At 42.7% G+C, this 10,630-nt stretch overlaps 4 protein-coding genes across 4 annotated transcripts; 3 read left to right on the top strand and 1 right to left on the bottom strand.

Moving 5' to 3' along the window:
- Positions 1-687: 687 nt before the first annotated feature.
- Positions 688-4,957, top strand: PCYB_053060 (DNA replication licensing factor; the record flags this gene model as incomplete). Its single annotated transcript, XM_004221187.1, has 2 exons — positions 688-4,104; positions 4,451-4,957. 2 exons carry the CDS (start codon positions 688-690, stop codon positions 4,955-4,957), a joined length of 3,924 nt encoding a protein of 1,307 aa, XP_004221235.1.
- Positions 4,958-6,034: 1,077 nt separating this feature from the next.
- PCYB_053050 (hypothetical protein) lies at positions 6,035-6,654 on the top strand (the record flags this gene model as incomplete). Its single annotated transcript, XM_004221186.1, has 2 exons — positions 6,035-6,269; positions 6,293-6,654. 2 exons carry the CDS (start codon positions 6,035-6,037, stop codon positions 6,652-6,654), a joined length of 597 nt encoding a protein of 198 aa, XP_004221234.1.
- A 533-nt stretch (positions 6,655-7,187) lies between these two features.
- PCYB_053040 (glutamyl-tRNA(Gln) amidotransferase subunit A) lies at positions 7,188-8,810 on the bottom strand (the record flags this gene model as incomplete). Its single annotated transcript, XM_004221185.1, has 1 exon — positions 7,188-8,810. A coding segment is annotated over one exon (1,623 nt), but the record flags the coding sequence as incomplete, so codon positions are not given.
- An 809-nt stretch (positions 8,811-9,619) lies between these two features.
- Positions 9,620-10,062, top strand: PCYB_053030 (RAD protein; the record flags this gene model as incomplete). The annotated part of the gene is made up of 2 exons (XM_004221184.1): positions 9,620-9,640; positions 9,688-10,062. 2 exons carry the CDS (start codon positions 9,620-9,622, stop codon positions 10,060-10,062), a joined length of 396 nt encoding a protein of 131 aa, XP_004221232.1.
- Between the last annotated feature and the right edge of the window lie 568 nt (positions 10,063-10,630).

Here is a 10,630-nt window from a genome sequence, read left to right as displayed (position 1 = left end):
CGTTACTTCCTACTGCACTAGTTTTTTTTTTTTTTTCCCCCATCAATTCATATTTTGTCAGACTGATAAACTGTCAATGTGTCAAGCTGCCAAATTGTATTATTCCATTTTTAATTTTCTACTTTAAACACACACGCATTTTGAATAATTCAGCAAGGGCGAGTAAACTGACGCGAACTTGTGAAATGGGAGGAAGGAAGAATGGAAGAGAGAGAGATAGGGAGCTAACTTAAGCAACCCGTTTTTTCATGCAAAAGACCTGCAACTCTTCCCCGTACTTGTACTATTTTATTTTATTTTTTTAAAGGTCACCTTTGTGAATGACTCTTTTAAATTTATTTTATGCCATATGATCCTCTCAGAATTTTTTTTTTTTTTTTTACCTTTGTATAGGCTAAAAAAAAGTGTGAGTGAAAAAATTGACATTCACGTAGTATTCATTATTAGCAATGCAGTACGGCACAATGCAATATGCTACAATGTAATCTGGTGTGACGCAATGCATCGTAACCCGTTCTTCTTGCACATACTGCGCATTCCCCCCCTTTGATGCACATTTTCGTGTGCTCGTGCGGGGACAAATGTTTGCCCCAAACCCGTTGCCTTCAGTATGGTAGCTGTGAAATGTGTACTTTGTGAAGATGCACAAGAACAACTTATCATTTCAAGCGGTTATCCCAACTGAACATGTTGCTTTCCAGCTCCGAATCGAGCATTTTCAGCGATACTGATTATGATGTTAGCAGTGAGGACGAGTGCAACTACAGCAACGCAGATGAAAACATAAAAAATGTGAAATTCTTCAATAAAATAATAATCAAACTGTTTTTAAAAAATAGAAAATACTATGAACAGGTAAAAAAAATTGCACTTAGCTATATTAGCAAAATTGAAGACATCCAATTCTCGCATATTCAAAACAGTGAACAGGGAAGCCATGAGCACATATACAATTTTTATTTTGACATGTACGATGCGATTCAGCATGGAGAGAACAAATTGATATATTACATGCAGAATAGCTTCCACAAATTTATCGATGTTATGAACAACTACTCCATTCCTTTTTTTTTTCGACTTATCTTCCTGAGTTGCTATTTCGAGTTTTTGTATAACAGAGAGGCAAAAAAGGACGTAAGTAGTGATAGCGATCTTGGGCAGGGAAGGAGCCATTCTCCTACCAGTGATGTGGACAATCGGGGGGAAGCTGCGGGTGTTCAGTGCGTGTATACAGATGGTTTACGGGAAGACGGTCGCGCCTGCGTTGGGTACGGAGATATTTTGACGAAGAGGGAGCATAACGAAGCGGTAGGCGAGGATAACCTAGGAGAAGAGCCGAACGCGGGTACCGAGGGTGGGGGCTTAATCGAGGAGATTAACAATGAGAAGGGAAGCTACCGAAATGGAGGGAGCACCGATGAGAAGGGAAGCTACCCAAATGGAGGAAGCGCCGATGAGAAGGGCAGCTATCAAAATGGAGGAAGCACCGATGAGAAGGGCAGCTATCAAAATGGAAGCACGTCCTTAGATTCGGACGAGGATCGGCGCGCAGAAGACCCCTCCCTCTACGATTTCATAGTCTACAATTTCAGCAAAGACAAAAAGGTTATGGAAGAAATAGACGTATACAGTGCGTGTCTGATAAAAGGAATTCTCTACTCATACAAAGATTACGATTTTTTAAAAGACGAAAACACGAAAACTAAAATAAATAATTGCTTGAAAATGATCTTCGAAAAACAAAATATAAAAATTATGTGCCGAGTGGCAAATGTACCCTACCTGCATGATACCCACATTAACTACTTGCAAGAAATACGGAGTAAGCATATCGGTAAGTTCGTAAGCACAGAGGGGATAATAACCCGCGTAGGAGAAAAGAAAATATTGGAAGAATGCAAAAAGTACAGATGTATGAAGTGTGATAGCATAATTAAAAAAAAGGCCATTCCAGAGTTGTATTACAATACGCAGACGGTGTTTAAGTGCCCCAATACTCAGATTAACACGAATATACCCCCTTGCTATAGAAACGATTTGGTAAGCGAAGTGGGAAGGAAAGAAATGAATTTGAGAAGGAAGTATATGAAAGAAGACACGGCTCAAGAAAGCAGGATGGGGGAAGCAGTGGCGTATGTCAAAAGCGACGCCAAGCATGACAATAAAAATGGTGTGCAGAGTGACGCTAACTATAGATCAAAACGCAATGCCAACAAGCGCAATACCAAATCGAATGTCGCACACAACGGAAACTGTCATAGTAAGAACCCATATATTGAAAAAAAATGTAATGGCACAAATTTCGAATTCTTAGAGAGCGAAGTTAAACGAGTAGATTACCAAGAAATAAAAATAAAGGAATCGAGTAAAACGAATATCCCATACTCCATTACGGTGGTCCTTTTGGAAAACCTAGCTGGGAAATATCACCCGGGGAAGAAAGTAATTATAAATGGGATCATCCTGCGCAGGTGGAAGAAATTGTATAAAGACATTAGATGCGACTCAGAGTTATTCATCGAAGCAAACAATGTCGAAATTAAAGAGCTGGAGGGTTCTAGGTGCAAAGAGGTAGCACTGGACGATGAGTTTGCTAAGTGTATAAATGCCCTAACGAATGAGGCGCAGGCATGTGGAGAGGCGTCCACTGGGGAGGGTAGTGGTACTGACAAGGAAAAGAACGATAATGTGAATGGAAATCTTGGGGATGACCCCTCGGCGAGCCCCACACGCGATGAAAAGGGAAGACTCATAAGCTCATCACATTTGAGCAGTGCACATTGTGTTGGAACAAATCGGGAGAAGGACCCTCAGCAGGGAGGGGCACATCCTGAGAAGGACCCCCAGCAGGGAGGGGCACATCCTGAGAGTGCCGCTGGAAAGACTCCCCCAAGTGGTAGCAAAATGAACAGAAAAAAAAATAAGCCGAAGGAAAATACAACAGATGCAGAGATAGATGTCCCAGAAAGGAGCCTGTTTGAAAAATATTGGCTCCTGTTCAAAAATAACAAAGTGGAAGGAAAGAGACACCTGTGCGATAGTATATGCCCCAATTTGTACAATTGCAAATTGTCCAAAATATCGGTGCTGCTGGTGCTAATAGGGGGGAACAAAATAAATGAATATGATTCCTTTTACAATGAGAATAATAAGTGGAAGAAGTATTTCAACCGAAGCAATGAAAAGGCAGGGACGACGCGGGTGGACCGGAATGGCGGCCACGACGATGGCGACGATGATGGCGACGAGGAGGAGCAGCGGCAGGGGCAGGGGCAGAGGCAGGGGCGGAGGCAGTGGCAGGAGGAAGAAGAAGAAGAAGAAGGTGATGAGTCCTCCAGTTGCGAAAACGCACATGTGAGTAGGGCGAAGAACCGAAAGGGGGATAATAATAACACCAAGGAAGGAGGACGAACAAATGATGGAAACGAAAACGCAGCGAGGAAACGACGCAGAGAGAGGAGAGCAAAGAATAGGAAGAGGAGAGGAAAAAATTTCTCTTCTGACAATTGTGACAAGAGAACACTGTGCCATTTGTTGCTTGTGGGAGATCCAGGGACAGGAAAATCTCAGCTATTGAAGGAAGTACAAAAAATCAGCAACATTTGTATGAACGTGTCAGGTATGTTTTGTACCACTGCTGGCTTGACTTGTGCAGCCATAAAAGAGGGAAACAATTTTATGTTAGAAAGTGGAGCTCTAGTTTTGGCAGATAATGGAGTATGTTGTATTGACGAATTTTGTTTAATGAAGAATGAAAATAAGAATGCTATTCACGAGGCAATGGAACAGCTAACCATTTCCGTAGCCAAGGGTGGAATCGTGGATAAATTAAATTGTAGGTGCACTATTATCGGTGCGTCTAATTTCGAGTTACATAAAACGGTTAAGGGTAATTTATCATCTTCTTGTGACAATAAGGCTCTCATTATTAACCTTTCGTACGCGCTGCTCAGCAGATTCGACATGGTTGTAATAACAGAGGATAATAATGAAATAGATTCGAAGATTGCTGACTACGTGTTGTCACAGGATGTGCAGTCTGGTTGTGCTACGGGTGGTTTAGTGAAGGAGGGGGCAGGCATGTGGGGCAGCGCTGTGCAGGAAGTGGGGTGGTGGGGTTCGCGCCTAGTTGGAAAAGGAGGAGCAGGGGGAGGAAGAGCAGACAGGGGAGGAGCGGGAGGAGCGAGAGGAGGAGCAGACAGGGGAGGAGCAGACGGGGGAGGAGCAGACGGGGGAGGAGCAGACGGGGGAGGAGCAGACGGGGGAGGGGTCCAATCGAACTCGGCTAAAATGCGTACCCAGAAGTGCTCCGCCAAAGGAGCAGACCATGTGAACTCCTCCAATGCGAATACCCCTGATGGAGAGGAAGCGGAGGAGGAGGAGGAGGAGGAGGAGGAAGGAGGAGGAGGAGTGGGCCGGTGGACACGCCTTCAAAACGCCTCAAACGGAGGGCACCAAAATTGTATGGTCTAGCGAAAAGCTGAAGGAGTATATTTACTACGTGAAGAATAACTGCTCCCCCAATTTTAATAAGAACTCCAAGCTGATTTTAATTACATACTATTCGATGTTACGGAAGCATAATAATGGCAATAACGGAACGACCATTAGGACGTTAGAGAGTTTGATACGGCTAAGTGAGGCGCATTCGAAAATGATGCACAACGACACGGTGTCTTCTGACGATGTGATTAATATCGTTTTGCTATCGGAGCTGAGCTTGCGTGGGTATAAAATAGCCGTGAAAACGAACTCGAATAATATTCTCATAGCTAGGTCGGGCATACTGGACAACTTAAACGACTCGCTGCTCTTTTATAATAATATGCATAGGACGTTTTACTCCTTGGACGACGTTTTATTTTACGAGTCGTTATACAATTATTTTAAGAAGCTCCTTTTGGAGAAGCTCAGTTTGATGGAGCGGGACGGGGGGATCCACCGCATGGCGCTGTAGGGAGTGGCAGGCGGAGGAGGAGCAAAGCGGCAGCAAAGGGGTAGCAAAGGGGCAGCAGGGGCAGCGGAAGAAGAAGAAGGAGAAGAAGCGGGCGGCTCCCTCCCATTTGGCAGGTCGCCTTTTCCCAGGGTTTTAGTGGCACATCCGTTGGGAGAAACGGGTACGGCGCCTTTTTTTTTTTTTTTTTTACAACCTAAGGTTCCGTTTTTTTGCAACTTAAGGTTCTGTTTTTTTGCAACTTATGGTTCTTTTTTTTTGCAACTTATGGTTCTTTTTTTTTGCAAATTTAGGCCCATTTTTTTTCAGCTTCAGTCCCCTTTTTCTTCATTCTTTTGGCAAAACTGCGCTGCACTCATTTGAAGCCCCCGCGCGGGGACTTGCCGCCCGACTGCGCACGTATGTTGCATGGCCACTGGTCACTTAATTTTTATTTGACCTTCGCTGCGTCAATTTGGCGCACTCCCCTATTTTTAAGAACCAACTAAACCGTAAGTATTCCTCATTTACGCCCTTTTCGAAATTATTCATTTTGTCACTAGTTCGTTATACACCTTCGTCGCGTGAGTTTCCCTCGGGCTATATTCTGTCGTCAAGCTAATTGGGAATTCTTTTTTTTTTTTTTTTCATATTTTGCAAAGGGGAGACAAGCAGAGAGTTTCCAAAAGGGGGGGAAAGCACACGAAGGAGGGTGTCACATTTGCTGCGGGGTGTGTGGGCATCTCTTTGTTTTACCCCCCCCATGGGTAGAGGCAGCACGAGGGCAATTGGGCAAAAAGAAGAAGTACACGCATGTGTTTATGAGCGTATATGTACGGATGTGCGTGTCCTCCGCGTAATGAAATGAAATAAAATCACTAGCAGCTGTTAACGCTGCTGCTAACGCTGCTGCTACTGCTAACGCTAACGCTGCTGCAACTGCTAACGCTAACGCTGCTGCAACTGCTAACGCTAACGCTGCTGCAACTGCTAACGCTAACGCTGCTGTAACTGCTAACGCTACTTCCCCGGTGCTGCAAAAAAAGGGGCGCCAAAGCGACGTGATCCAAAATGGATATAAAAGTGCTGGATGACGAAATTATGCTGTCGGATGGGCGGGTCATAAAAATGCCCGTTAAACAGGAAGAGGAAAAAGAGAAGGAAAAAGGCAAAGGGAAAATAAAAGTGGACAAAGTACCAAATGTTTGGGGAAGCAGTGCAGGGGCAGGAAGTGACTACTTTGATCTTTATCGAAAGCAAAGAAATCAAGAAAATGAAAGAATCGAATTAATGGAAAAGAAGTGGAAAGAATATACACAAAATCAAATATTCCAAAGTAAGAGGAAGGAAAAAATTGAGCATATAGAAAAAAAAAGCTTAAAAAAAAAAAAAGACAAATGAGGAAGAACAAAATTAGGGAGCTACGAAATAGTAAAAAGGCTAAAGTTCAAGGGGGGAGTGACGGGAAAACGGAAAAGGCAACCGACCAGGTGGGGGAAGACTCTTGTCCAAGCGATTATGATGCTTCGAAGGAGGTGAATAAATCGGTCTCCTCCCAGAAGAAGCATCATAACCGTTCACCTACGCCTGATGAGGATGAGATGGTAAAATCTGATAAGACAGAATCGGGAGAGGACGAGTCTGATAAGTTGGTGGCCCCCAACCCCGTGGACACAGAGACCTTTCTCGTGGTTAAGGAGGTGGAGGAGGAACTCTTCTAGCTATGCGTGAACGGAACATTTGGTGTGTTCGTAACGCGAGGGGTACACGTCCAAGCAGTGCACCCCACAAACACACACGTATGGGTCAAACTTGTGCAATGTTTAACCCCGCGGGGTGACGTTAAACAGTGTTAACATAAAAAAAAAAAGGGAAAAGCTTCAACAATGGTCAACAAATTAGAGGGAAGAATCCCCCGAATGGCTACGCAGAAACGTCTTTTTTTTGTGCATGCCTCGTTTGCAGCGTGTTTTATTTTTTTCCCGTTTTTTCATCTTTTTTCCGTTTTTTCCGTTTTTTCATCGTTTTTCCTTATTTTTCCTTATTCTTCCTTATTCTTCCTTTTTTTTCCCTTTTTACCTTATTCTTCCCTTTTCCCCCTTTTTTCACCTCTTTTCACCCCTCCATGTGCGACCACCGCGTTACCCGCGCGCGCACACCCCGTTTGTCTTCAACCCAATCGCCGAGCAACTCCCCTTAAATTTTGCACTACCCTTTTATCCACCTGCATTTGTCTCTTATAAGCCAAGGCAACTTTGAGCAGCCCCGCTTCGTTCAAGCTTCTGCCTAGCAACTGAAACGACTGGGGTTCATTCAACTGTGGGGTAAACTCCCCCGTTGGAATCACGATGCTTGGGAGTCCTGTGATTGACGACACGACTGAGAAAATTTCCTTCATGTAGTTGTTGTATCCCTCAGGGGGGGATGGAATTTCACAGAAGGCACGCGTAACAGGTGGACTGATTGAAGAATGCTGCTCCTTCTGAGTTGTATCCTTTTGTGGGTCGGACATACCCCCATGAGGGGTGCCTACCGACTCCTTCAAATTGTTTGACCTTGGCAAGGAGGGAAGCAACAAGAAATTTACATGTCCCAAAATTATATCAACCGCTCTAGTTAATCTCCCCTTCGCAGTTGCGAACGTGTGTCGTAAAGACCCTCCTTGAAATCGTGACGAGATTATGGATCCACCGATAATTCTCGTTAGCACCTTTTCATTTATCAAAGTGGATCTTACTTCTCTAACGAAATTGGATTTTCCGAGTACATTCTGAAGGTTGTAGTTGATCCCATTAATCCTCGAAAGGTTACTATTTGCAATGGTCATAGAGTATAGATAGTACAAGTAGCAGTAGTCACTTAATTCATGCAGGTCTGTATTCATCAGAATTCCTCCCATTTTTTCTATGTTGTGCATGACTTGCAAATAACTTTGATATGTGAGATCATCGACAAAATAATTTTTTAAAATTTTCTCACTTAGGTAGCCAAATTTGAAATTTTTCAGTGGGCATTTATTTTCTTGAAAATTGAGAGAAGCTTCATACTTCTTTAACTTGAAATGGAATTTTTTTTCTTTCCCTTTGAGGGTAGTTAAATCGTTTTTATCTGCTCCGGAAAGGACATCCAAGAGGATGCTACAGTCATACACATTATTAACTATGAGTCCTACAACATCGGTTTCTTCATTATAGGGGATAATGCCATATCTGCTTATCCTTCCATACGTGGGCTTCATCCCTATGCATGCACATAGCGCAGCTGGGCTTCGAATAGATCCACCTGTGTCTGTATTTACTGAGCAGTTTATAATTCTAGAACCGACACAACTAGCCGATCCACCAGAAGATCCACCACAAGATAGCTCATTTTCATTAAAGGGATTCTTTACGCCCATTCCTCCAGTACAGGATCCCATTGCAAATTCGTTCATATGTGTTTTCCCCACAATTACAGCTCCATGTTTTTTCAACCTTCTCACAACAGTGCTATCATAGGACGGCTTATATTTTTCTAAAATTTTGCTCCCACATGTGGTTGGGATATTCTTTGTGCAAATATTGTCTTTTAAAATGATGGGCAATCCGAACAGCTTCGGTAGATCCTCCACATTTTCACACTGATCATAAAGTCTTTGCAGTTTAGTGAGTTGTTCATATATTTCGTCAAGGCTGTAAAGGTAGCAAAAGCTATTGTATTGATTGAGATGTCCCTGAGTGACTCTCTTAATTATTATCCTTTCGAGTGTATCTTTTATTTTCTTATGTGAAAATATTTCTCTCCTAATTTGGTATATCTCCGAGTTGTATATCTCATTTGATCCATTTCGAAGCGGTGAAAAGTGTGCACCCTTTTTATATTTCTTTATGCTTCCCATGTGTGTGCATTTTGATGGGGATAAAATGTACAAAGAAGGGATAGCCTTTCTGAGTTGTCTGAATTTCCATATGTGAGTTCCTTCCCTGAGTGATTTTTTTCTCCTCCAAATGAGTTTTTTTTCCTCCACCTTAATTGCACATATTGTTGGGACGTTGAAAAAAATGACCCCATGTAGAAAAAGGAGGAACGTACAGAAGAGTTTTTTTGTGTTCACTTGGGAGGGACACCACAATCGTTGGTACTTCCCCATTTATCATTTATGTGTATAGTGTCTCTTCCTAAATTGTGATTGTGATGTTACTTTCCATTTTTACCAACTGAGGGAAAAAATACGACCGACTTATTTTGTTCTGCCCACACGCTGCTCATACACTGAGCTGATTCCTTAACAGATGAAGTTTTTTTTAAGAGGTAGGAACTCTCCATTGGGGTTACGCGTACGGGGGGAGGGAAAGCACAACTACACAAGGATGCACGTCCCACTTCCAAGCGGAATTATTGTATCCAATTATTTTTACACTTCACTTGTTCATTTTGTGACTATGAAACTAGGTTGGGATTTTCCCATTAATTTTTTTTTTTTTTTATCACAATTTGTATAGCAGCTACGCGGAAGTGAGCAGCTAAATTGAGGAGCAATCCCCTTGTGGCGTTTCTTTAAAGGGATGGAAATTTCCACGGGCTGGGATAGCTATGTGGCACGCAAGCAGCACTATCGAAAAGTGCATGTTGCTTCTCCTTTGAGACATTTTTAAAAATGAAGAATCGAAATAGGGGGTAACCAAACTGGGCTAAAGTATAGCGGTAATGAAAATAAAACTCGGCATGGTTAGCCGTTGAAACATGCACTTTTTTTTTTTTTTCTCACTTTTCAGCACCAAAATGATTCGTCAAAATGGGTAAATTTGGGAGAGCCCCAATTTAGTGTGCGGCGAGCCAGGGAAGTGACCGAAATGGTCACCAAAATGAAAAGCGTCCTTTCGAAAACGCGTTCCCATAAACAAGAAAATGAAAATAAGAAGGAGTGTAGTGCATTCAGAGCAACTAGCCAGGCAGGCAGTCTTAGCTACCCACCATTCGGGTGTTCCAAAGAAGACCTTTCCGGAGAACTCACCATGGATGAAATAAATAAGCTAATCAGCTCGTGCATTTTTTTTGTAAGTAGAAAAAAAGCGTACATAATATTTTACCATTATAGTAATTATCTAAAGAGGATGTTTCGCGACATGGTTAGTAAATTATCGAAGTGATTTGAAGACCTGTCTTGGGAGCATGGGATGTCGGAGGAGGAACGGAAGAAGCAATGGGCTCACTGTGAAGAAGCACTTACACACGAACTAATAAATATGGATGATACGTGTACCAAGGGTTTTTATTTTTTTGTGAAGAAGAAAGTATTTTATCTAGATCTGAGGGAGTTCCTCATACGCTGCAAGGATTTTTGGCACGCCAGCATACAAAGAAGTGAAGTAAAGTGGCTGCACATTTTAACGCAGGCGGCGAAGAATTGTGAAGCGGTCGGGAAGAAGCGCGGTAGCGGTGTCGTCCAAACGGGTCAGCCAACAGTTAAGCCAAGAAATATAACAGCAGGGGCGACGAAAAAAGAAAACGAAAAATAAAAGCGGCGCACGGGTGGAGTGCAGTCCCAAAGGGGAGGCGTTTCCACTGTCTCCCCCCCTAATGCATAGCATAAATTATTAAAATAAAAATGTTACATAAATTTTGTGACTCGTTCAAAATGGAAGGAGCGCTTCGATTGCATTTTGGTACCCCCTGATGGTTATTTTTTTTTTTTTTTTACATTTCTTTTTTTTTTAC

The sequence above is a fragment of the Plasmodium cynomolgi genome, chromosome 5 (assembly GCF_000321355.1).
Source record: "Plasmodium cynomolgi strain B DNA, chromosome 5, whole genome shotgun sequence".
In the NCBI taxonomy this organism is placed as follows: Eukaryota; Apicomplexa; class Aconoidasida; order Haemosporida; family Plasmodiidae; genus Plasmodium; species Plasmodium cynomolgi.
This window is presented reverse-complemented; position numbering and strand designations above follow the sequence as displayed.